General features: G+C 32.3%; 2 protein-coding genes across 12 annotated transcripts; both read right to left on the bottom strand.

The window, feature by feature from the left end:
• Positions 1–1,106: 1,106 nt before the first annotated feature.
• Positions 1,107–9,469, bottom strand: LOC7460823 (uncharacterized). Of its 11 annotated transcripts, none has more exons than XR_002976855.2 (12): positions 9,277–9,469; positions 8,469–8,578; positions 8,167–8,298; positions 8,010–8,083; positions 7,818–7,923; positions 6,672–6,740; positions 6,060–6,124; positions 5,859–5,957; positions 5,381–5,480; positions 5,217–5,297; positions 1,930–2,020; positions 1,107–1,589 (listed from the first exon to the last, which is right to left on the bottom strand). XR_002976855.2 is itself a non-coding variant. In XM_024581597.2 (11 exons), exons 1-10 carry the CDS (start codon positions 9,449–9,451, stop codon positions 5,230–5,232), a joined length of 993 nt encoding a protein of 330 aa, XP_024437365.1. In that variant the 5' UTR covers positions 9,452–9,468; the 3' UTR covers positions 1,198–1,628; positions 5,217–5,229. The 11 variants fall into 11 exon arrangements, 4 of the variants coding, with proteins under 4 accessions (XP_024437365.1, XP_024437360.1, XP_024437367.1 ...); XR_008060463.1 differs by lacking the exon at positions 1,930–2,020 and adding an exon at positions 2,950–4,609 and having other exon boundaries at positions 1,198–1,589; positions 5,217–5,292; positions 9,277–9,468; XR_002976852.2 differs by having other exon boundaries at positions 1,198–1,589; positions 1,884–2,020; positions 5,217–5,292; positions 9,277–9,468.
• A 1,435-nt stretch (positions 9,470–10,904) lies between these two features.
• On the bottom strand, positions 10,905–16,538 carry LOC7462334 (proton pump-interactor 1). Its single transcript, XM_002316862.4, has 8 exons — positions 16,322–16,538; positions 15,345–15,758; positions 13,924–14,109; positions 13,630–13,809; positions 13,308–13,502; positions 12,175–12,273; positions 11,567–12,085; positions 10,905–11,468 (listed from the first exon to the last, which is right to left on the bottom strand). Exons 2-8 carry the CDS (start codon positions 15,717–15,719, stop codon positions 11,163–11,165), a joined length of 1,860 nt encoding a protein of 619 aa, XP_002316898.4. The 5' UTR covers positions 15,720–15,758; positions 16,322–16,538; the 3' UTR covers positions 10,905–11,162.
• Positions 16,539–27,613: the final 11,075 nt, after the last annotated feature.

Raw genomic sequence — 27,613 nt, 5'->3', positions numbered from 1 at the left:
TACTGCTCAAATCAGACTCATATATGAGCAAACCTGATTTGTCCGAATAAACCATCAAAGAGATTGAACCGAACCCATCATCATACACAAACTAAGACCGGCTAAAATTATCTCATGCCAAAAACCCATCATAGCTAAATGGAACATAAGCTAAATTCTAATGAAAAACACAATCTTGATTGAATGGCTTCACCATTAAACCCAAGTACAAAATCAAATACCTTTCATGAAAAATCCATGGATAAACCATATCAATACTACAACGAGCTAGATTGGATTTAGTGTTGCTCAAGGAATCCTATTTTAAATGATACGAGATTTTAATGGCAAAGAAGCTAGCCGAAAAGACTTCGGCATTATCTTTATGCCCATCGTTGGGATAGGAGAAGGAGAGAGAAGAAAAACTGGAGCCCTACAATGGATGAAGGGGCATTACTAGGCTCAAATTCGGAATGACCTGATGGGGAAGAATTTGTTTTCCAACCCAACACTTGTTAAAGCGACGGTAATTTCTGAAATAGATTCCAAGTTCAATTCCCTAACAAAAAGAAGAAAGAAAAGTTTATTCGGATTCAGAATCATCTTTTCTCGCCAAAAAAGATCAGTTCCCTGTTAGCTGTTTTCTTTTTTTCATTTCTCCGCTTTGCTTCTTCTCGTGTCCTTCCAAGAACATCGTCCTTTGAGAACCAGCACCATGAAAGATATCAGCAGGGTTCAGCTAGTGATCGAGAAACTCAAAGGCAAAGTAGATTAGATTTGCACAATCAAAACCTGACTACAAAAGCTAGACTTGCATAATAGCTATACCAGCCATATTAGAGATAGACTTGATCAGAAATCCTCCCAAAAATTCCTGACTAATTGTTGCTCAAAAAGCACTCACCAACGTCGGCTAAAATGGGTCCGCTAATGCTGGTGATTACTCTTCTATATTCTGCTAGCAGCAATTATTCTTAGTGCTTCCAACCTTGCAGGTTACCAAGGAGGGCAAATCTATCAGTATATCCTCCTCAAACAATAAGAGTTGGATTTCTGAACCATATTATTCAAAATCATGCCTCGGTACAACTAGAATTCTTTCTGAGGTCGGAAACTACGTAAGCCAGTATCAACTAGAATTCTAATTATAAAGCTCTGATTTTTCTCTACAAATTTATACTTGGGCATCCCGAATGAAGAATAAAAAAAAGACCCTGGTTTGAATCAAGGATGGAAGGAACCCCTGCCCGAAGCTCATGGGCCTCCCAATGAAACAAATAAAATATGTTGTACAGTAATCCGTTTATTAGGTCTGTCTTGAACAAAAAAAAAATTAAAAAATCTTATACTGGCAACTTTTTGTTTGAATATAGAGCTGGTTAACTACTCCCTCCTTTTCTTTTGTGGAAACGTTGAATGCCGATCGCAGAGTTTAACCTACCAAGGGATTGTGAGGCAAGGCTTTGGCAAGGTGACACTTACATTCAATGGTGGGGAGAGATTTTATATGCACTGCAAGTGAAAGACAAGTCTTCTGTGGTTTAGATATTTGTGGAACTCAATGATGAAAACCTGTGTCTGTCGTGTTACCGGCTCATAAGATTTGCCTCCTGTTGACAATCGAAACAGAGTCATTTAGATTGGCCATCCTAAAACAAGCATCAAATAACACAAGTTATCTGGAAAATAATCATCAAGTTTAGAGATCTAATAAACAGGCTGATTATACTTGTTTCTGATGAAATTTAGCTTCATGTTGAAAGATTTTAGTGTTAGGACCTTTTCAAAGAGAGAATTAGTTCTAAGGAAGAAGTAATTACGAGGTTTGCTATGGTTTATGAAAGGAAGGAAAATGTAGACAACTATGATATAGAAATCCAAGTCATTAATTTGAAATAACATACAATTATTAAAGCTGGTTCACAGAAACAGAACACTGGGACTGCATACCCTCAGTCAACTTTAGTCACAGGTGCGCTAGCTTCTACTCAAATATGATTGTGAACTCCTCCCTCTCTTGTTTGGCTTGTCAGATAGAACCCTTGAACATTCATCAATAGTCAAGACATCGATCAAGGAAGGAAGGATTGGAGTATGAATAAGTAAATGTTAAAAAAGATGCAGGAGGGCTCTTCTCTCCCTGGTCCTTGGATTATACAAAACTAGAGAGCAAGTGTTGTTTGAATCATTTAACATCAAAAAGTTCTCGTCTCCTCCCCACAATAATAAGTGGTATTAATTATGAATCCGATGGCTCATTTACCACGTATCCTCCATGACTGCTTGACTCCATATTCTTATATTAACCATATATCCAAATGACCACCATCTGTATTATGATACAAACAAGAAAATTCAGTGACACCAATAATGATGTAGCACTAATCTCCATGTCGACGCTAGTTTCATATGATTCTTTGATTTGTAGATTCTATGTCAATTTGTAGCAGTGTGAGCTCCTGCTCAACCCTTCCTTTTATCTATGAATCATTCTAAAAAATCCCTGACTACACAATTACGACTAATCTGATTTTCGGATTAGTTGATTTCAAGATGAAATCCAAAGAAATGTATGCAACCACTTCCTCCCAAGTATCAGCATGTATTGAAGACATGTATTTGTAAAGCAGATTTCAAATATAGTTAGGGTGGAGAGAATTTGTCTTTGTTCCACAGCAGTGATACTTTAATAAATTGCTTCTTTTGTCGTTGTAATTTTTGCTATTTTTCCAAGATTCAGCTTCATTTGCACAGGTATCTTCTGGGAATTGCGAGCATATGATATTCATAAGAACCTTCTTTTGTAGTTCCAGACGCTTGGTTCACTCTAAGCATTAATAGTTAACACCACTTTTTAGAAGTGTTTTCCTCTGTTTTCACATTTTATTTCTACACAAGAAAGGAGTGGAAAAATTACTGAACTTTTGGCTTTTGGATGTAACTATGAAAGAAAACCGAAGCTGCACCTACTCATTTTTGGCTTGAATCTTTGCAGGCGATGGGGTGCATCCCAGTCAGAACTTTGTTTTGTCTCTTCGAAAATTCTGCTCTACACAGGAAAAAGACTTGGGGATCGAAAAAAAGGATGCAGTAGCTCCCTGTATCAAAGTTCGATGCAGTTTTGTTATCTGTCAACTTCAGTTTGGTAGTCCATTTCCTGGAACTTGGTTTCAATGATCCATACAGCTTCACGCAATTAAATGGTTAGAAAGTATTGGATCTAATGGAAGGTTTTTGCACATTGTCATAATTATATTTAGGTTTCAGGGCACAGTTTTCACATTTGTTGCAAGACTTGAGGGAATCTATTTTCTTCACAAAAAAAAAAGGCCAAGCACGCCGGTATAGCATTGATTACTTTTCAAATTATTATATAAAAACCTAATGTGTAAAATTTATAAAAATTAAAAAAACACTATCCTTCTAATTTCTTTAATTAAATAGATGACATGTCATTTGCCTAAGTTGAGTTGGAAAGTTAGGTTTTTGAATAAAAAATCTATTTTGAACTTCACCTATTTTTAACCCCTTAATTTGATAGAATTGGTCAGGAAAAAAAAAAGGCTAATTCAAAAAGCTTTTTAAGCTTGGATCTACTTTTTCCAGTATGAAGAAAATTTCAAAACAATTCAGGCAAATGATACATCATCTGTTTAATTAAAGAAATTAAAAGGGCAATGTTTTTTTTAAAAAAAAAACCAAGTAGGCCAGTCTAGCATTGATTACCTTTTGAATTATTATATAAAAATCTAATATGTAAAATTTATAAAAAAAGAGTTTTGATTAAAGAGATATTTTTTTCCACCTTGATTTAAATGATTGTGATTTTTATGAAAATTTATTTTAATAGACTTTATTTTTTTATTCAAAAAGCAATAGGCTAATAAAAAAGATATGTTCATGTAAATAAGAAAATGAAAAAACTAGTGCATATCTATGAAAGAAGGCATTTTAGGGGAAAAAACAGAAGAAGAATTTGAGTAGGTTTACTGTTATTTCTACGTGGCTGTTAATAATTTTTGGCTTCATATATTAAAAGATTTTAGTGGTTTGGTCTTTTCCAACGAAACTATTTTTCTTTTTGTGTAAAGGAAATAATGAAACAAGCCAAAAAGTAGCACCAGCAGAATCTGCAGACAGTAAAGACGAGAGGCCTGGAGGAAAGAACCACCTAGTCTCCTTATCAGCACTAGAAGATCCTAACTTAGCTAGATAATCAGCAGAGCTGTTTACTTCCTGCAACACATGTTGAACACAACAACACCAATCCCACTTCATCGACAGTCTAATATCCTCAATAAAAATGAAAGAAGGATGAACAGATGAAAGACATCCATTAATTAACTCCAATGCCTCTAGCGAATCAGCTTAAAAAATCACTCTTCAATACCCCTTACTCCAAGCAAGCAATGATCCAAATCTAATAGTATTTAATTCAACAATCACTTTAGAAGACAAGCCAATAAACCCGGAGAAGCCAATGATCCAGTTCCCACTACCATTTCTTAACAAGCCTCCAATTCCTAATCTTCCTGGATTACCATTGGAACAACCATCAATTTTGATTTTAATTGTACCTTCAGAAGACTTGAGCCACCACTGAATAAGCGTTGATGATCGACTGTATAAACTAGTGTCCAACAAAACTAAATTAGTTAACTAATTTGATACATTAGGGATTGATTCATGATGTTTTTCTGCTCCATAATAAATAGGGATGACGTATTACCATCTGATTTTGATACTAATTGTTCATTCTATAACTGATCCTATACCTTTTCTTGGAAAATTATACTAGAAGATGAAAAATTCTCTCTTGCTATCAGCGGCTAGTGGACAAAGCTTGGCTTCCATTTTATGTATTAGTATTTATACATTTAATCTAACCTTGTGTATTCTAAATTTTTCTGTGAATAAATATTAGAAAAGGAAAATTATCATAAGAGATCCTCAGTCATTAAATTCAATGCTCTCAATATAAACAGCGTTGAAAACGTTAAAATTTATGTTTATCTACAAAAGATTTGGGCATGAAGAAGTCAGTATTACAGTCTAAAATAATATGATGTTCTCTTGCCTTTTATGGTCTACAAAAGTTGAAATTAAACCTGAATATCACAGTTGAACTTAATGCAGGATTTTTTTAATGTTATACAAGACCTACCTATGGCTTCTAAGAAATTTCCAGCTTTATGTGAAAACAATTGACTACAAATGGCAATGATCTAGAAATGTACCTTGTGCTAAGGCTTACAGATAGTGAATGAGCTCAACTGCGAACTTTCCTTTCCTTGTAGTATTTATTTCTCCTATCTGGACTAGAAGGAATTTCAAGCATTCAGAACGATCATCTACACAAAAATTTGAATACTATTGGACATAAAAGTTTAATAAAACTAACCTTTAGCCTTCCTTTCCCACTTACTGAGACGACATCTCCAGTTTTTAGTGTAGTGTTGTTTTTTGTGATTGTGGTCCAATTCACACGCACATCCTTGTTACTGCAAATCAGTTTCAAGAAAAAATCCTGTTACTGAAATGGCCCACCTTTAGTTGTGTCATGTTTAACTTATGCCTTTACAGTTTGTAACCTATTTAAGCCAATATGAATGTAACTAAACAAATTTCCATAAATGAAAATTGAAACTTCTATCCGAAATTGCCATTCACACCAAGAAGCAAAGGATCATAACTTCCTTGAGTAATGGCATTTCTTAGTTAAGTTTATAGATGCATACAAGCTGTATTAGAGTATGTGCATTTATTGCTACAAGGCAGTATCCCTGTCTAAATAAGCAGTAACAGCATAGGCTTTACGACAACATAGAGCAACAGCCAAGCAAAAATGAACATCAACTATTAACGGGAACAGGGTGTACCTAATCAAATCAACTAGTTTTGACCTTGAAATCTTGAATCCTGCACTGGCTAGGGCATCGACTCTTAACGATGCTTCCACTGTTTTAAATGACTTAGTCCTGAAAATAGTGGAAGGAACAGAAACTATTTTACTTGTGCCAAATGAATAAATCACCAAAACCATGCAAAAAAAAACACCACAAAAATAATAACTTGCAAACCTTGGAGGCTCATATTCAATAGCATGCAATGGGATCGGTGTACACGAAACTGAAACATCACCAACCTGCAGGAGAATAGCATTAGACACTACAGATAGTAGAACTTATGTATCATCATACTGAAAGCATCAAGAATGTGCCTATCTGAAAATATTTTCTAATCCATTTAGTTTTTGATATCAGATGTGGAATGCCACCTTATTGAGGTAAGGAAGATTTTCTTTCCATTTAAGTTTTTCCAATACCAATAGAAGTTATACCATGCATGAATTTCTCCTCGTAGATAAATTTGCACTTTACTCCCCTATACCATGCATGAATTTCTCCTCGTAGATAAATTTGCACTTTACTCCCCAACAAATATCTAATGAAGAGTGAGGTTGCAATGAAATATAATCATTAAAACCAAGAGAAGGAACAAAGGGGAAACGAAAAAGGACCAGAAAGTATTTTAGTTAATGTGATCAAATGAAATAGTCCTGCCAATAATTGCAGTAGTGATGTAAGATCCAAGAGAGAGATAAAACACATTTTGACAGTAGTCAAAACTTTTTTAGGAGAGTAGCAGCATTCATAGAAAAAGTATTATTTATCCAAGGAAGCAAAAACTACCTTGTCCAGTGATGACACAATATAGTCTACAAGATCTGGAACAAGTAGGACTTGAGCCCTTTTCCCCCCCTGCACAAAGCAAAGGAAAGGAAATGAAAAGGTTGCACTCCGATCCCAAAAGCTTTATACCACTTTTACTTGCCAGCTAAAGACTATTAGCACTACTTATGCACCCATACAAATAAGTGTCTCTCTATTCCACGTATTGAAAAATATGTTTCCGAGTGAGAGACACTGCTCAAATCAGTTAGGCGGCAAGCACCCCATTATTTATTAAAGGAATTGGGGCTAGGCTAACAAGTCCCCATTGTTTTTTCTTTCATTGTTGTTTCAAATTCTTCTTAACGAGCTCAACTTTTAATGTTTGCTGAATCTAATTTACAACTAGTGCAGTTCGAACTCAAGCATCATTGTGACCTCCAATTTAGAGAACACAAAAACTTATAACAGTGAGCAAGCTGAGCATCTCAAACATTTGATGCCCTCGTGAGCTATGTTCAAGAAATTTTTGAAAGCTCAACTCAAATTCACAAAATAACTTTAACTTGAAACTTTGTGCTTCAGCAACCTCCTGCATCGTTCAACTTTGCTTGCCAGCAGCCCATTTTGATGATGGGGGAATAATTGATAAACTCTCTCAGCATCAAACTCAGACAATAATATATACACGTTAACTGATAGAATAGTAGATCAATCTTCCAATTCACATGCTTGACAAAGAAAATGGATACCAAGAAGCTATGAACAGAAAACTACAACCAACACACAAGCATAGATTACACTATGAACATAGCATTGATATACTGAAAAGAATAATTATTTAAGAAACTGTATTGGGGCAACACAAGGACACTACAATATAGTTATGGCATGCACTTAGTCAGACTTCTGTTATCCTTAAAAAAATGGCTTAGACTACGAATTTCCAAAATAAGACGTTTCACTGATAAGGCATGATCTATGAAAATTAAATGTGTCAAAATATATTCTAGCTGTTCTTTATGTACATGAAGCCACATTGGATGCCATTGAAATTCGTTGGTTATACTGTCCATGCTACTTTTAAAAAAACATACAACATGAATTTCAAATCCAGATCACAGACCTGCAAATAACATGTAATCTAAAACAACACAATGATGATACCAGCACGATTATATCCCCAAGCTTGTTCCTGGCAATCCCTGTACCAAGAATTGCACCAAGGAAGTCACCGTGAGAACAGAGTTGAAATCCAAAGTTTCCTGTTATACTGGACAGATGAAATCATTTAATAAAACATAAATAAACAAATAAAATGAGTAGAGTTTGATAAGGTCAAGTTCTAGCATGACTCGCCTCAATGCTGCAACTATATCTGGATCACTTGTCAGTGTTTCTGGATGTCCAACAGAAAGCCGGCAACGCTCAGCCTAAGGGATTTTTTGAAAATATATTACCATGCCAAATAAATTTATGCAGAAACAAAAAGCAAACTGTAAGTCTTAAGTTTGACCTGTGGGTATCCTCCCTGAGCAATAGCCTTAACGTCAGCTAATTTTTCTAGCACATGCAATGATTCCTTCAATGTTGGTGGGGTGAGAAAATCTGTATGGAGAACTTCTCTTCGTAATGATGCCCTTCTTGCCTGCAAAAGAGTACAATAGGAGAAGTTGAAAAGCCAAAAGGAACAGGAACTTTTTAACGGGCCATAATTTCATTTACATGCACCCAGATTTCTCTAACGTTTATGCTTGTACTAGAGCAGAACTTCACAAAATGCAAAAGGCAAATGTAGTTAGGAGAAAACTAAAATACCATGTCTAGAATACGCTTCACTTCTTCAATGACACTTTTGTCTTCTACACCCTTAAGTGCAACAACTTCACCCTTCGTAGCTTGAGCCACATGACACATCCCTAAAGCTATTGCATAAAAATTGCAGCACAAACCATAAGCCATCAGATGCATAATCAAACTCTTGTAGTACATAAACTAGCAATCCGTAAATAATTAGTGCTAAAAAAGTACTTCGTAAAGGAGACAATTAATTAGTAGTAATGCTCCATTTGATTCTACCACCTGACGCGATTCTTGAGTTCACAACCCCCCATGTTCCATTACGAAACAAAATTTCCTCCAATTCCCCCCATGTAGCCCCAAAACCGGTTTTTGATGAACGACAACGAAAATCAACAAGCCAAACTGAGATTAAAAGCTAACTTTGATCAAGTTTTAACAAGTTCAAGCATCAAGATTAATAATCCTGCTCTTTCTCTTGACAATATATACAAACAAGCACACGAGCAGTTTAGTTCATTTACGCTTGGAATAAAACAAAGGTGCAGTGACCTCGCCATTAACTACTGCTAACATCAAAAATTGATTAAGAACTTGTAACACGATACTTCATTGGGGCATTTCATCAAACACCTTTAACCCATTTCAACTAAGCTTAATCAGACAAAACATTTCTCTTCCATCTATATTTTTGTAACTCGTGTAGTAGCTATTGACAGGTTAGAGCAAATTGGTCTAAAATTATGTTGCCCATTTTATCATTCGTTTCGTTGTTCTTCGTCTAAGTGAGCTTAGTGGGCGTTTTTAAGACCGAAAATGCACGAACCTGAGTGTCTGGTAATGGGACTGGAGAGGGGAAAAGAGAATTGGGTTCCACAAAAGGAGATGCGTGTTTTATTGGGAATAGAGTGAGAGAGTGATAAGGTTTGAAATGCTCTTCTAAGAAACCATGGTGTTGCTATAGTCCCAGTGGTAGCCATTGCCTGTGTAGCGAGTATCATTTGGCATGGAGGTTTGTTTAAAAATGGCACAAAATTCATTTTTGCCCCCTATAGATTCATCAATTTATCACTTCTACTCCTATACTTATAAATTTCCCAATTTCACCCTTTGTTAAATCTATCTTTTTTCTATTGATTGAGTGGTAGGGTTTCAACATGGGTTTGTATGATCAATGATCTATGTTTCCTTTGCTAGCTTTCTATCAAATAAATTAAATTGCTTATTTGGAAGTGCTTGTGTGTTAAAATAAATTAATAATACTTTACATCCGTATTATTAATATTAATGACATGTTTTAAAAAAAATTATCAACAAAAAATCAAATTATTAACATAATTGTTATTATATTAATTGATTAAATGGCCCTTATACTAATACTATATTCTTAAACATCAAAATTAAAAAAAAAATATTAGTCACCTCGCACTTTTCTCGTTCTTTTTCACTCATCTTTTAAACCAAAAGTGATTGGTTAATCTTATATATATATATAAAATTCATCAATCTCATATCCAGAAATTTATCAATCTCACTCTTATGATCAATCTCACACTCATTTACAATCCCACCTCTATATCTCTCTGTAATAAATAAGGCACAAGGATTACGCAGCGGGTGGTGAGAAAGCAACCAGTTTGTTCCATTTCTTTTGGTATGGAATCTATCGAGTAGCATCGATCAACTTCCAAGCCATGCATCTTAAAAGGTAATCTGCCTTCCTAACAGCAGATGATGAGAAGAATCATCTTATAACTTCATTTCATCAATGATTGGACATCTTGGAAATGAAGTTATAAGTTGTAGACATCCCTCGATCTCAAGTGTTGTTAAAGAAGAAAGGAGGTAACTGGGCAATATTACCTTTCTCTGTGATAAATAAAGCACAAAGATGGTGGCATGTTGATGTCAGGCTGTTTGTTGATGAAGGTGGGTTGGTCGGTGGTGGGTGGTTGCTGCCAATGGGCGGTGGTGATATGTTGGTGTCATGCTTATTGGTTGGTGGTGGTCTGTTAGTGTTGGGCTAGATGGTTGGTGAGGGTGGGTTGGTTGGCAGTGGATGGTGACATGGTTGTGGGTAGTGGCACAGCAGCAGCAACTTCTCTCTTTGGTGGTTGTTGGAGAGAGTCCAAAACCCAGTTATGGATGTTTAGGTAGATATGTCATCATCGCCAATGCAGAGATTGCTTTTACTAATTTTTAAACTAATGAAAAATATTTGCCAATTTTGCTGGTTCAAACTCAGATTTGCAGTGGTGATTGTTTGATATAAGAAGACAACGTGGGAAGTTCATATCACAACTCGCCAAGCCGGTAGCTTTTGGCATCCTGATTGATGCCTTCAAGTTCCAGTTTCGAGTCCACAGTATAGTCTAGTTTTTCTTTTCCTTCCTTCCATGAATAATTTTACCCATCTGTGCAAAAGAGCTAACAAAACCTATATCATGCTGAAAATGAAATCCCCAAGCAAAACAATGTTTATGATTGAGTCAAAATTTGGAAACACAAAACAAGCCAAATGTATTTAGTAGTCACTGTCTAAACCTTTTGAACTGACTGAGCTACCAACAATATTATGAGTTTGGAGTCCATCCATCGACAGGATGAAAGAACATAAAATACTTGATTCTGCTACAACAGAACTGGTCACTCACATGCTCATCAAGCAGAAAACTGTCCATGACTCTTCTACTTAATTCTAGTTTTACCCGTTCAGAGAAGATAATAGTACCCGAGTGCTAGAAACAAAAGAACTACAAAAGCAGCAGCAGGAGCAGCCCACATCCAAAAGTTAGTTGACTTTTTCCTCCTCGTGATGACTTTGGGAAGTGAATCTGGGCCTCTTGGACGATTCCTAGACCTAACAGTTTTCTCTTTCCGAACTTTTTCCTTCACTGAAACAGGAACCTCATCATTGACTGTTGGTTCTGCTGCCTCCGCAACTGCTTCAGCAAGTTGCTCAGGCTCAGTAGTTGGTTCAGATGCCGCAGCCTTCTTCTTCAATTTCTTTTCACGCTCCTGAAGTATATTTCAAAAAAAAAAAACCCTCTTTTTTTAGTATCTGAAAGCAAATAGTAAACCAGGTAATGGTTGAAATAAAGAAATAAACTAATAACCTTGAGCTTTTTCTCAGCATCCTTTTGAGCTCTTGCAGCTGCTTTTGCAGCAGCTTTCTCAGCCAGCTTCTTCTTCCTTTCCATGGCTTGCTTAGCTTTTGCTATTTCCTCTTCTCTTTTTATCTCCTTCAATTTTGCTTCATCAACTTCCTTTTCTGCAGGAGAAGGATTCTTTGACAGATTTTCCAACCCAGAGATCTCCTTGTCAACTATGTCAGAGTGCTCTGAAGTGGGCTTCAATTCTGTCTTAGTGATTTCTTTCTGCACCCTTTGGGTTGGTAAAGTATCTTTCGGTGGAATGGGTTTTGGATCTTCTTTTGCTCTCTTTGGAATAGCTTTTACCACCGGCTCTGGTTCAGAAGGCTTTGGTGTCTCCAATATCACTAACGGCTTCTCATTAGGGTTCCTAATTCGCCCATCCCTACTCAATTGCCGCCGGTCAAGGGATGGCAAAATTCTCTTCTCATAATCATCCCTAAAGGACTTGTTATGGCACCAGAGGGACATAAATTTTTCAACCTAAAAGTGGATATTAAAGCAAAATATTAGTTTGCAGTAAAAATAAAACCTTCATGTACCTAACACAGGATAGTATTCATCTAACAAACCTCATCAAGTGCAAGTTCTTCAAGAGCCTTAACATCTTTCTTAGCAGCAAGTTCTTTGGCTTTCGTCAAGAGCATACGGCTTTGGTAAAAGTTGGCATTCTAACAAAGCAACAAAAGATAAAGGTATCACCAAAAACATTACACACAGACTTAATCCAATTGTGTACTAGAAAAGGCTAGAAAAATGATTGAACAGCCATTCTACAGCCAATAATCAGGAGAGAAAAAATGCCAAATTCAATTATGTCAGAAGGGAAGGACAGGGGATTCAATATGGCTTTAAGCTTTTTCAAAACAACTAACTTCAAAGACAGAGTCTAAAGAAGTTTGTCAGAAATACAGTCCTCCAGGAAGGCACTACAAGGCATGCACGAAGGAATAATTTGTACTTCAAAAACAGCTCACGATGCAAAGGTAAAACACAAGACTACTAAATCAGTTTAGATTTGAAGTCCTTGTCCAACAAAGGCTACCATGCAACCAATAATCACACTAAAATTACACCGTTAGAAAATGCTTCTCAAGGTAGACTCCAGCTGCTGCTCTGAAATACCATACTTTTGGACCTCAACATTTTCAATAAATATCAGAGCCAATGTGCAAGCAAGCATGTGGAAGCATGCTTGATCTGTATTTTGCCTTCTCAGACAACAGATTACTGGCAAAACTAACTCAAAGAAGTAGTAGATGGTAATAGAACCTGTTGAGGGTAAAAAATAAAGACTGAACCTATACATAGTTCTATTGTTCTATATTTTCTAAAAGGGATCTAATATACTTGAGATTAACATTCCCCAACATTTCAACAACATCATGAGAGACGAAGTTACCAAATTTGGATCCAAATACAAAACCTTGACATCCCACAGTGATGTTGATGCATTCTATGACACACACCAACAGACAAAGAAGCTAAAAACTAAAACTATGAGAATCCCCACAACCCAATACAATATTTTTAAAATGTTACTAATGAAAAACGCAAAAGGAAGATCATATAAAAGGCATCACAATGTTGTTAGGAATATCAATACTTTAGTGAAACTGATCCTTTCTATGTAAACATTGCACATGCCTACACTCACACAGTTAGCTTCCTTTTTTTTAATAATTCTTGGAGTTAATAAACATACCGCCTCATCACGCTGTTTCCTAAGTTCCTGAAGAGTTTCATATGTTTTTTCCCTCTTCTGGATCACGGCTTCCAGCTCATCCTGTAAAGTTTTAATTTCAGCATCCAATGCCTGCACTTTCGCTTCAAGTCCATCAAGTTTTTCCCAAAGTGCTTGTCTCTCCTTCCTTACTCCATCCAAGTCAACACCCATAAGCTACAATAACCAAAGTAGAGTAAATTACTCTTACACACATGCTGATAACAACCATTCAGACACAGAAAGTAAAGTTGGTGAAACTACAGCCTTCCAACACATGGTAGTTCAAAACCAATTATCTTACTTTGACCTGATCTTGAATGGCTTCTTTCTGACCCAATGAATCCTGAATCTTTGTTCTCATAGCAGCATTAGCAATTACTTTTTCCCTTGTCCCCTCAAGCTGTTTGATTTCTCTAAGTATTTGCTTTTCCTCTGTCAATGGGATGCTCTCGTGTTGCATGCGGTATTGCAAGCTGTAGATCTGAAACCACAATAACAATCCGCAAACTTAAGAAATGCAGTATCACAATACTATTGCACCAAAACAAACTGGCAAGTCCCTATATGTATGCAAACCTAGCAGCTAAATACATACAAGATCATTAAGCTCTTCCTCAGATGAACAAATGCCAACACGACCAGCATTATTTGTGTTACGCAGCTTGCCCAGTGCCTGCTGCAAAGGCTCCATTTCCTTTCTTTTCTCATCGAAGATCGATTTATACTGCCTACCCTCATTCTTCAGAGCTCTCACCTGGTTGATCAACTCCGCTCGTTTTGACTGCAGAAGAACAAGGGAAAAATAAGTAGAATCTCATTGGAACTAGATTGGTGCAATCTTTTCAACAAAAATGGTAATTTGAAATGCACAAAGCATAAGAACATAAGAACATATGATCAATATGAAAGCTGACATATAAATATTGTCAACTTTAGGGACCCTTACATTTAGTAATTAAATCTTTTGGAAACTAATAGTCTTCTTACAGAGTTCTCGAACACCAGTCCAGAACTATTTTGTAATTACTAGTGGAAAACTTGCGTAGCCATTGAACAGGCAGGCAGATGTAAAGGTAAGATTTCTTCGTCATGAACATTATTGCAATGTTTCACAAACATTAATACAAAATTCAAGTATTTGCAATGCACCTGTACCAAAGGAATTTGCAATGCACATTTATCAGGAACTTGCCTTTTAATAGACTGGACTGGCAAAAAACCAGGTACATCCATATCAAATGGTTTGAAACTGAAACACTCATCAGCTCGATCAGTAGTATTAAGATCCTAAAGACACATTTCTAAACAACATCACTTCAAAGGATGAAAAAAAGTAAAAATCTAGACAACTCATGAGAGAAATGAGCTCTCCTCTCTTTAAAAAGACACATAACAAGATCTGTTAAGTTCATTTAAAAGGGGCCACAAGAGACACAATACAAAAAGAAGAAAGAAGGTTGTTTACTTGGGAATATTGCAGATAAAACTAAATACCTAAACAGTGGAACTTTTATTTTGCCTTAAAGTTCCTGCTTTTTGTACAGAATACTCTCTTCAAAATCAAGTTATTTCCGTAATCAAATGTTGGCTATGAAAAGGAAATGCTGCACAGATCTTTCATCCTATGTCTTCCACATTCACTTTCAAACAAAGGAAAGGAAAAGCAAGACAAACTAAACAGAAGAAACTACCCTCAACAAACACATGTGCAGGTTTTTACCGGTTCCACAATAAAAGATTGATCATATTTGTCTAGTGCTCATAAAGTAACATGCAATTTCTTCCCCTTTTAAAAAATTCCAGTTGGATTATTTTAATAAACCTGTTGACCAAAATGAATCTGATGAAATGAAGATTCACTACATTATTTATATGTGCTGCAATGGAATGATTCTGGAAAAATCATGATAATTCACAATCTTAAAAACCCATAACTTTCTAGTAATTGAAAGTTTTATAGACCACCTATACGTGGCAAATAGCATATCTAGCAAAAACAATAAGCTTCCATCTTACCCTTCTATCTTTTAATTCTTCTGTAATCTGAAACCGGGATTGATTTCTTTTCTGAATCTCCTTATCAGCCTGATCAATTTTGGCCTTAATTTTTGGATCATCATATAGTCGGTATGTTACAAAATAAAAGGAATGGACCTGCTTGGGAGCAGGCCACTCATCAACTGCATCCTTTGGCAAGTTGGCATCTGTAACATCATTTCCTTCTGCCTTAACCGGCTCTTCCCCATGTGAACCGAATTGTATGGGCTCCGTGAGCCCTGATACCTTATCCAGTTTCCCATTTTCCTTCTGGTGCAGAACAGATTTATCTACTTCACTTACACCGTCAACGGGGGCCTGAACCTCCTCAGGTGCCACAACCTCAACGCCCATTGCTCTTGACAAAGATGAACCTTACACAAACGAACAATCCTGATGCACAAACAACCACATGACATGAGAATAATGAATCAAGAAAACCAACTTTACAATAAGATCTAGGGATCAAGAAAGTCCAAATCCATCTGTTTTGATAAAAAAAAAAAAAGATCAAAATTAAGTAAACATATGAATCGTATCGAAATTGTCATTGAAGTAACAACCAAAGCAAGCCAAGATAGAATCGCCACTTACATACAACACAGAATCCATAACACCACAACAATCAAAGAACACTTGAAGGAAATAAAGGTATCAAAACCACACAGTTTTGTACATGCAAATGAAGAAATAAGCAAATCCGATAGAAAAAATCATCATCAAAAATACCACTTCAAATCATAAAAAAAAAAATGCCATTCTCAATATCAAATCTCTTACGGCTTCCACACACCAATCATGCAATAAAGAAATCCCAACAGAAGCAATAAAAGAAAGAACAAACAGCAAGTACACAACAACCCCTTCAATGATCAAGATCAATACACATGAAAACACATAAAAAGAAAAGAATTGTGGGACTCTACATGATAACAGAAAAGAAAGAGAATGATTACCAGAAGTAGAAGCAGAAAGAGAAGACCCTTTTCTTGACAAGCAAAGGCCCTCAAGTTCCGAGTTATAACCAAACCAATTGGGAGACTCAGATCTCAAAGTCTCTCTCTAATTCAAGCAAAGCGTCACTTCTCTTTCTAAAATGTAAGGCTAGAGAGAGACTAGGAGCCCAAATGGGTAGTGCTATTTATATATTACTATTTTTATTTATTTATTTATTTAGTAGCAGAGAGGAAGAAGAGATCTCGCTTTTCTTTTCTTCTTCTTTTGTGTAAGCAGTAAAAAAAACGTTGTACCATCATTGAAGATTATAAATCACTCTTCCAAGTTTTTACAAATTGCTTTTGCCAGGGAACTTTCTTAATTTCCCATTAATAATATTAATATATCTCCTCTCTTCCTTTTTTCATTTTAAAGAGTGATTTGTTTTTTTATATATCCATATTTGTTCTAAAATTAGCATAATCTTCGGATAAAGAAAATGATATATTTGTTTTTTTATATATCCATATTTGTCTCTCTCTAATTCGGGTCTTTTTTTATATTTAAAATAGGATAAAGAAAATGATATAATCCACTCACTTAATTAAGTGAAACATGATTTTAATATTCAAAACAACTGTACTGGGTCCGTGATTTTTATATTTAAGTTTTTCAATATATTATATTAATATATTTCAGTGATAATAATTTGTTTTTGGATTGGATATTAAACATTAAAAAAAACTATAAAAAAAACAAGTATTGGGTGTTTCATCTGTTGTAACCCCTCACCCAATTACACTGTGGATTTGTATAGTGTAATTTTTTTAATCCATGTTGTTTTTTTTTTCTTTTTTGATCAATTTGAACCTTTTATATTGATTTTACTCAAGAATGGCCTTGATAGTTTGTTATGATAAGCTTGGTATGAGTTTCTCGCGGAACTAGAAAAATCTCGTCATTGGGTTAGTGCTCAATTTTGGAGAAATTGTTTGGATTTTTTGTTTCTCAAAAGCTTGAAAATAAAAGGACTATAATTGAAACTTAGAAAAAATTTACAGCCTTTTTTGTCCTTGAAAGAAAGAAAAAAAGAAAGCAATCGCGAAAACAAGAAGAGGAAAGAGGAAAAAGCAAATAGAAAAATGATGTTCATATGTAGTTTTCTTCTCCTTAGCTCAGAAAGTACCAAATTAATGGTAGAAGTCTTAGCACCTGCAAAAACAATCTCAATTGATAGGATTTAAAGACTCTCTGATAATAAAGTTGGTAACTTTTATGGGAAATGCAATAAATAAAAGAAAATTGCCTTAAATTCCAAGAACAAGAGTGTTTGTACTTGTTTTTGGAGGTGATTAATGTTATGAAATATATGTACGCTTTTACAGTAGAAAAAAGTTATGAACTTTTAACCTAAGTGGTTCAGGAGGCTTTTATAACCCCTGAACCTTGTCATCTTTAAAGAAAGGAAGGACTAGAAAGTTCTTTGCACTTGATGACATTAATGAGGGACAAATATCTCTTATATATCATTAATAAGATGACAAGTGTGATAAGACCCATAAGAAATCTTTTGTACATCTATAGATATAGATAGATCATTACCTCTAACATGAATAATTTATGTAATTAATCTAAAAGTAGAGCTTCATAGTCCCGGATTTCTAAGACCTGTTGGAGCTGATATGTGGCCAATCATAGATGACAATGGCATGGATGTTCATCAAATTCATATCACATTGGGTTGAGTTAATGTTTCAACCCACATATATTGTATCTGGCATCTTGCCAAACCCACGTTGCTTTGGGTTCATTTGACAGTTGAACCCAAGTATATTGGGTTTAGCAATTTGCCAGATTTTTGTTACATTAAATCCAGCAACAGCGGAACTCAAGTGTATTGGGTCTGACAACTTGTCAAACCCACGTTACATTAGGTCCAACTTGTCAAACCCACATTACATTAAATCTAGCTGATGACTAAACTTAAGTGTATTAAGTCTGCCAAGTTGTCATGCCCACGTTACATTGGGTAAAGTTGACGACTAAACCCAAGTGTATTAGGTCTGGCAAATACTAGACCCACATTGTCTGGGGTTTAGTTGATAGTTGAACTCAAGTATATTGGATATGAGAGCTTGTCAAGCACACGTTGTCTTGAGCTCCTTTAAACCACAAAAAATATTGAGTTAAAAATATTGACTTGTCATAAAGAAAAGAATAATGGGACATCAAAGCCATGTCGAAGTAACATCTCCACCACACAGCACCAAAGAAGACTGTAATATGAGGTTGTACGAAGCGGCACACACCTCCTTAATGTGGCATCTTCCCTCACAAGTTAACATTTGTCTTACATGCATCAAACAATTTTTTTTCCTCTTCATTCAATTTAGTCTCAAATTTTATCCTACTAGAATCCATATATTTTCTTATAAGTTTCATGTAATTTCACTTGAATACATTTATATTTGTCTACATTAAAAAAATAAAATTTTCTTAGACTTTTAGAAATTAGTAACAACTTTCATTGTTTTTAAAGAACAATAAAAATAGAAGACTTAACTTTTACTTATAGTATCTTCAACATGAACATAAATGTTACATGTTAATCATTATAAAATTATAATTTAAATGAATCTGTGATCCCTTTAGAGTCTCACTAATTTTTTTATCACACGTTTCACAACAAGTAATGTTTATTGGTGAGTAGTGAGTGTTTTTCAATAAGTAGTAGCATTGTTCATAGTAATAGATTTAAAAAAACACCAAAATTTTAATTGAGCTAATAGGTTCTGTACCCTACATTTCTATGGAATTTATAGTTTATTATATAGGCAATAAAAAAAAATTATGTATTCAGTTTTATAATATACCAAATCAAATGAGTATTGAGTAGTATAGAAACCGTTAAATGTTGCTCTCACTTCTCCAAACCTTAAATTTTTAGGAAATAACCAATTTTATAGTGCTTCAAACTCTACTGTATCTTTGAGTTTTCTTAAACTTCTTATAAGTCATGTAGCTTTTTTATTTAAGCTCTTGGTATATAGACTAATAAGAATCTATAATATCATTCATGCACCTTTTTTAACCTTTCTTTCTCTAAAGTCCTAGTTCAAAAATACTTGAAGTATTAAAGGATTGCGACAAACCGAATGAGTAGGTAAACCCTAAAGATCATGAATTAGTTATAATATGATGAATGCTTCGCTTATGAAAGCATGATAGATATTTGTATGCCAAAAAAATCATACATCGTGCATAAATGTAAAGTGGATATGAGTATATGACAAACATTGTCTTTAAATATATGTTTAGAAAAAAAAAAGCTAAGAAAAACAACCAATTTTTTTTAAAAAAATCAAAGTGAAAAAAAAGGGGCGATTAGCAAGGTCATATCAAAGTGAATATGACATTATGTCCTTTACATTAATTATAAATAAATTAAATTATTTAAGGGTAGAAAAAATAAGATATTATTATACATTAGATTATGAGCAATTCGTGTTTAATATTCTTGTTACTTAAAAAGCTTTCAAGAATTTATTTCTCATATTATATATCTCAAATTTTAGCCTCGTATTTTTTTATTTTCTTTATTGATTATGCAAGCACAAATGATGCAAAAAGACAATTTAAAATATAACCTGTCAATAGTACAATTCAGCCTGGAAGTATCCATTTCTTGTGCGAACACGCGTGCCTCCGTGGACTTTTCTTATCGTATACGTCGATGATTACGAGAGCTGCTTCTGAGATTTAGATGAACCTTTGAAAGTACATCGGTACCCCTGTCACTTAGGACAAATTACTTAACTGATTTTAACACTTTCTGCACGTGCAAGGCCAAGTCTGACAAATGCAAAAAAAACGGATCTCTATGCTTAGGCACAGATAGATTTTTTTGGGAGTTTCCATCCCTTGGCTATTTTGGCTGAGATTGGAAGAAAAAGATTGAATGCATGAGGGAAGGTCAAAATTGATTGTTTTCATCGTAGTTTTGAAATTCGGCCTGATCCGGCGGGTTGATTTGAGATCCGGTTGATCTGAACTGAAACTCGGCCGGATTGAAGAAAAAATAGAGGAAAAAAAACCCGATGTGACCTGATTGACCCGATAAGACACAGACAAAAACTCAGTTGCAACCCGTTGACTTTTGTTTTTTTACTAAAACGACATCGTTTTGATTTAAAAAAAAAAATTGACTCGGGCGAACCGGTCAAAACTCGAAACTCGAGTCTTGGATTGGGTCGGATTTGAAAACTATGATTTTTATAATCACAAATGACGCGCTTTATAAAATTAAAAAAAATAGAATTCTTTTTCGTTGAATTTAAATATTTGAATGTTCTAATTATTTTTGCTTTTAATTCGATAAGTTTAACTTTTTAAATTTAAAAAAATATTTGAGAGCGTGGCTAAACTATATTTTTTAAAAAATTAAAAAATTGTTATTTTAAATTAATTTTTTATATTTTTTTTTATCATTTTAATATTTTGATATGAAAAATAAATTAAAAAATATTATTTTAATAAATTTCAAAGCGAAAAGCAATTTTTATTGCTATCTCGAACACCCTCAAAATCTTAAAATTATTATCTAAATAAATTTATTTTTCTAAATGTATCATATTGATGTAATGTAGTGAATATTTGGGTTATTAAAATCATTCAAAGAAATTACTAACAGGAGTTTTTTTTTTAATTATTTAAAGTTTACTCTTTTTTTTCACATTTTGAAGAAGTTTCTTGGACCCAGGCGAGCAGGCCCAGGTCCACGTATGAGGTAAGCAACGCAACTACCTTTCACACTTTCTTTCCCATTAAACAGAGTTTTGGGGAAAAGTAAAGCATTAATTTTCGGATTGGGAATGTGTTGAATGAAGTAGTTGATTCTTTAAAGGCACAACATTCACCCCTTTTTTTAATATTTATGTAAAATATATATATTTATTGCAAAATTTTACTAATCTAATGGATGTATTGACAAAGTTTATTTTAATCCTTGTAAAAATCCTTCGAAAAAGTTTTGGATTGATTAGGGTCAATCTGGGCTAATTTATTGAACCTCTATCGCTTTCTAAAATTCATATTTTATTTAATTAAATAAATATAAAAATAAATATTTTATTGAAATTATCTTTTCTTCGTTCAACAATTTTTTTTCAATAAAAACCAACAATAAAAAAGTTTGGAGAAACTATATCATTTTGGAATGAGAAATAAAAAGTGTATATTTACCAAAAAAAAAAACTAATTTCTTTTCACTCATTTATTTATTTTTGGACGTAAACAAGTATTTTTTTAAAAAAATCCACTAAACAAGAAAGAATGGGAGGTAAGCAACGCAACTACCTTCACACTTTCTTTCCCGTTAAACAATAAAAAATGTTTCATTCTCATTCAATATGAATGAGCAAATTATTATAAAAAAATCCATATATTGAGCTAATATATAATTATTTATAAAAAAAATTGATAATATTATTATAAAAAGTCCAAATCTTTTTAAAAACAATGGAATAATATCTTTACTAGGAGAACTTTTTTCTTCAAAGAGCAGACAAAGAGCAGACAAAGCATAATATTCCAGCTATTAGAGAGATGGGCAGAAAATCGAGCTGGGGTGAACATAATATTTCAATTTATTCTCATCTAAAAATTTTAATAAACAATCTAATATCTTAATAAATCAATTTATCAATTCAAAATATCTCTAAATCAGTTTAAAATTACAAAAAAAAATTGAAGAAAAAAAATTCTTTCCCAACCCGACCTATTTCTTTCCGACAAATCGAGGGGTAAAAACACTTTCATGAAACTCATATCACTAATAATAACATTTTTTTTAATATTTGAGATGTAATTAACTGATCACTTTCTCTCTTCTTTCTTGTTTTTAAATGTCTCTCTCTGTTTTCAAACTTTACGACTGAAATGTAAATAAAATGAAATTTTAGATCAAAACATAATTTTATTTTCAAATAAAGGACAAAAAATGAAAAACAAAAAAACTTGGGGACAAAAATACTTAAAAACAAAAAAGAGACTGAATTTTGGTTTCGTTTTCAACTTCAGTCTTTAATATTTTAATTATTTTTAATCAATATAATTGAATTTATTTTGCCAAATTAAACATTAACTCAACATCATAATATTTTTTTTATTGTTATGACAACCCGACATCAAGTTAATCAAAATAAATCATCAAGCCAAATCCAAATTAACTCAACATAAAAAAATCAAATTAAAAAAAAAAGTAATGGGAACAAAAATTAAAGGAGAAAAAAAAAAAGGAAAGCACTATATGAGTCAACAATACTCTCTCTTGATCTACCGTGAAAACTGAATGTAGTTAGGTTTCTTTTAATATCTTCAAAAGTTTACAAGATAATAAAATGAACAAAAACTAATAACTAAAAGTACAAGGTCTCGAGTGATTGAAATTTAAATACCGGGGCCAATATGAGAAATTTCAACAATTTAAGGGACCATGAATTTATTTTACCCCGTAAAAAGCTTTTGAAATCTTTCTGAATCATTGTTATATCCTGATTTTGACCTCTTTTAAAATATTTTTCAGAAATCTAAAATAATATAAAAACAACAAAATTTCCAAATAAAAAAATATGTTTTCAACCATTGCATGCTCATTTTATAATTTTTAATGTATTCTAAAATTAAAATCTAAAAAAATACATTTTTTATATATTCATGTCATTTTCATGATTTTAACATCTAAAAAAAACTCAAATTTCAAAATATATTATTGTTGCATTTCCATTGTTAACGCATTCATTCTAAAATTCTTGATTAATTTGATTAATTAATGTTGACATGTTTTTTTTTTAAATTAAAGGAGGAAAAAAAATATAAAAAAAATAAGATAAAAGAATCAAATCACAAAGCAAGAAAATAAAAAAATAAAATAAAATCAGGTTGCTTGGGACAGGCACCCAAACAAATTTTTGAACACCCTGTTTGGATTGATTTGTGACGAGTTAAATGTTATTTGTCTGTTGAGTTATATTTATTTTGATTTATTAATATGTTCGTTGAGCATTTGTGGGTTTTATTATTGTAGGTTAACATAAAAAAAAAAAAAAACTTTAAAAGATTTCACAGTTATTATTAAAGAGAAAATTACACTATTAATGAGATTTATCTTTAAAAATTCACTCAAAAACAACCTTTAAATAGCAATATAAGATAAATAACCTTTTAATGATATTTATCTTTAAAAATTGATTTAAAAGAAATAATAAAATCATTTTAAAAACTATATACTTAATTAATATATAAGTTTTGGTTGTAATTTTATTATTTATGAATCAACATAGGATAAATAATTTTTTAATAAGATTTATTTTAGAAGTTGATTTAAAAGTAATTATAAAATCATTCGGGTTAAAATATTTTTCAAGATACACTACACACTTCTTTTTATTAAAAATAAATAACTAAAGTGATGTTTATTTGTTCTTTTATATAATCAACTTTTTATTTAAAATCTTTGAAACAACAGTTAAAATTTTTTATTATCATAAAACTAGATAATAATTTATTTTTTCATATTTACCTCTTTTCAAAAATATTTGTCACCATATTCATATGTAACAACCAATAAAGATTTTATTGATACTTTGTTTTGATCATCAAAACTCTAAAAATAATAAATTAAAATGTGCATTTAAAATCAAGATTATTAAATATAGAAAATAGTTTTATTACATAAAAGCTAATTAAATTATTACATCATATACTTAGTTGATGTTTCTACATAAGAGTTTTGATGACCTTTGACATCTCTGAATAAAAGTGATTCATAAAATGTTAATTATTCCTCTTGGCGAAGTCTACAGTTGTTTTTTCAAAAAAATATAATTTAAACTAAATGATTCATAAATGTTTTTTATAAATACATGTGAACTGATTTCTATTCAATTTAAATATAAATTAAACAAGGTGGTTTAAAATAAAAGATTTATGAATAATATTATGCTATTTCATACTAAGTAAATAATTCTCTTGAGGTTACGAGACCAATAAGTAGTGTTTAGCTATTGTTTCGAGACAGAAAAGACAGAAATAGTAAACACAAAAGAAACATGATAGAAAATGACACGGAGACAGAATCGTGATTGGTACTAATATATAAGATAAAGTGATTGTCACTATATCATATTTGATTTTGGTGAAGTAAAAGATAAAATAAAAATATGAGAAGATCTATTTTACCTCTAATATGTATTGTTGCCAGACTTACATATTTTAAAAAATAATTAAATATTTTTTTACTCTAGTTTATATTGAGTGTTGAATTAACAATATTATAATAACCCTAGTAATAAAATCAGGATTGACTTGACCGGTTGACTCGAGACCTGAACCGATCTGAGTTTAAGAAAGAATAGAGGAATGATTAACTCGACCTGTCCCAATCAAAAACCCAGGTAAACTCGGGATAAAACATTGATAAAAAACCCATTGACTTTTTTGGTAAAAACAAGGTTGCCATGATTATTTTAAAAAAATAATTAGGTCAACCGGGTTGACCCTCTCGAACCGTAACTTAAACCTTGCCTTTGATCGACTCTCGAATCAAGTTTTAAAATCATGATAATAACCATTTTTATCCATGCGCTGACTTGATCAACCCATGTTGATCCTACCCACATGTGACCTGGGCCTTACCCCGAATAATCCTCGAGTTGGGCTGACCCTTGAATCAATTTTTAAAACTATGATAATAATCACTTTATGTTATGTCAACCCTCCTGACATGTGACTCGGGTATTAGAACGGGCCGATTCCTGAATTAGTTTTAAAACTATAATAATAAATATTTATGTCTTCGTGTTGACGTTGGTCAATGGTCAACCCCACTCGTGACTCAGGCCTTACCTTGAGTTGACTCTCGAATTGGGTTTTGAAACTATGATATTAACTATTTTTATTTTTATGTTGACTCGAGTTAATTCGAGCCTTGATCATTGACCTAGGCTTTGCCCTAAATCAACCATTGAGTTGAATTTTAAAATTATAATAATAACTATTTTATCATGTCTTATTTAAATATATTTAGATTTTAAAGTTTGTTATAAGGATATTTTAAAAATAAAAAATATTATATTTAAAGATATTTCTTCTCTTTACTTTTTATTTTATAAATACACAATTTTACTTCAAAATTATCCATGTGATATAATTATTTTTATCTTTTTAAGTGTGTGTGTATATATATCTTCATTAATTTTATTTTTTCAATCACAGAATAGTAACAAAACGGTAGTACATGATTATACTTTTTGGAAAAAGCAGACATTTTTATATTAAGTAGAAATTATTTTTCCTTCGTTCCGACAACGTGCTGGAGCATAGTGATAGTTTTATCACGAGAATAAAAGATAAAAGGAAAGGAAGAAAAAAGAATTAAACGGAAAAAAGAAGAGAGCCTTCCATGCGATCCACATAGCTAGGCCTCATTTGTATCTGGGCTTCAAAGGAATGTAGGCCCATACAAAATCGAAGCGCTTGATTTTGGATCTCAAAATTAGTGCCTTTAGAGTTTATTATTCAACGCAAACACACTCAAAACACGGTTGAAAATAATCCCATAATAATAAAAAAACACATTTATTGATAATAAAAAAATCCCTTCCTCACGTATATTGAGTGTTATCTTTCTAAAAAATAATAATAAAAAGCTTCAATCTTTTTAAATCTTGTTACTGGAAAAGAAATATTTATCTTTAAATTCATGACTATTTGGTTAATAAAATTCTGATAATTTATCAAATAATCATTTCACTTAAAAGTTTAAGTTGTTAGGTGAAATCTTAATAATATAATTTATATAATTTTTTAATAGTTATTTTTATATATAATATATATTTTTAATGATTAAGAAACTGTATTTACTTTGTGGTTTATTCATTTTCTAAATTCTATGTTTGTAATTTCGTATTATATATTGGAGATTTTTTTTTTTTTTTTTTTTTTTTTTTTTTTACTTACATGCATTGTGTCCTAAAAGTTGGGTTTGGAATTCCTTATAATCAAATAAATAGAATAAATATATAAAGCACGTTGGAGAGAAGATGATCATGCACGGAACCGACAGCATTAAGAAATTGGATTGTGACCAGGCAGTCTTTGAAACGGGAGTCACGCTCTAATTATGGGACCCACTTACGACATCATGCTACTTTTTTTTTTCCAATTCTGTCTTCATTACGAGGTGCTTCTAGATGAGATCGGACGGCCAAGAATGGATCTAAATGATTGGGCAATTTGATCACGTCACCAGCTGAGGAGATCTTCGGTTTCTTCACCTGTGATAATGAATGTGTTGGTGGCGGTTTATTCAAAGTTGGACTGGTGGAGATAATTACACTATGTGGAAAGTGTACTGTATATCTCGCTCACACCGAAAACTTGACTAATCCAAGTACCCAATCCCAAAGCCTTTCTATTTTTGTATTTTGGAGGTATTTAAAAAATAATTAATTTTTTTTATTTTAATTAATATTATTTTATGTTTTAAAATTATTTTAATGTACTGATATCAAAAATAATTTTTAAAAAATAAAAAAATATTATTTTAATATATTTTCAAGTAAAAAATATTTTAAAAAACAACCATAATTATATTTTTAAACACCTTTTATGTATGGTTGAAGATTAATACCATGATAAATTTTACTGAACTGACTACACATTTTTTTACATAACATTTTAATTTTTTTTAATTAATGTATATTAAAATTAATATATAGTTTTAAAATTAAAAAAATATTTAATTTATCATCTGAATCAGTCCCTTAAAATCCAAAAAAAAAAAACCTCATTAATATATTGATGAATTATGTTTATTTAATAAACTCATAAGCCTTTTTCTCTTTCAAAATCAGTGTAGAAAGTGTCGTCAATTTTTGACAAATTGGACCAATTGTCAGGCTTTTTGACAAATTGGATCAATTGTCAGGGCTTCTCGATTAATTTTATCAATTTAATATTTTTAATTTATTGGTAAGGGATACTATCAAGTCAATTTACACATCAGTTAAGATTCGGTATCTATTTATTTTCCCACTTTAAAAACACTTTAAAAATATATAAATTTTTATTTTTTATTTTTTGTTTTAAATTAATATTTTTTTTGGTATTTTAAATCATTTTGATATAATGATATCAAAAATAATTTTAAAAAAATAAAAAATAAAAGTCAATATGCATTGTACATGCTTACTGTATACTATAGAAGTATTATATTAAAGTTAAAGTTTTTTTTTTAAAAAAAATATATTAAA

Source organism: Populus trichocarpa, chromosome 11 (genome assembly GCF_000002775.5).
Source record: "Populus trichocarpa isolate Nisqually-1 chromosome 11, P.trichocarpa_v4.1, whole genome shotgun sequence".
NCBI classification, from domain to species: domain Eukaryota; kingdom Viridiplantae; phylum Streptophyta; class Magnoliopsida; order Malpighiales; family Salicaceae; genus Populus; species Populus trichocarpa.
This window is presented reverse-complemented; position numbering and strand designations above follow the sequence as displayed.

Coding starts and splice junctions, on each gene's coding strand:
- LOC7460823 (XM_024581597.2), bottom strand. CDS start 9,451: ATGATACTCGCTACACAGGCAATGGCTACCACTGGGACTATAGCAACA. Junction 8,084..8,166: donor CTCAGGGAGGATACCCACAG/GTCAAACTTAAG, acceptor AAAATCCCTTAG/GCTGAGCGTTGCCGGCTTTC. Junction 6,125..6,671: donor TTGTGTCATCACTGGACAAG/GTAGTTTTTGCT, acceptor ATTCTCCTGCAG/GTTGGTGATGTTTCAGTTTC.
- LOC7462334 (XM_002316862.4), bottom strand. CDS start 15,719: ATGGGCGTTGAGGTTGTGGCACCTGAGGAGGTTCAGGCCCCCGTTGAC. Junction 13,810..13,923: donor AGGAAGAGCTTAATGATCTT/GTATGTATTTAG, acceptor TTGTGGTTTCAG/ATCTACAGCTTGCAATACCG. Junction 11,469..11,566: donor ATGCTGAGAAAAAGCTCAAG/GTTATTAGTTTA, acceptor AATATACTTCAG/GAGCGTGAAAAGAAATTGAA.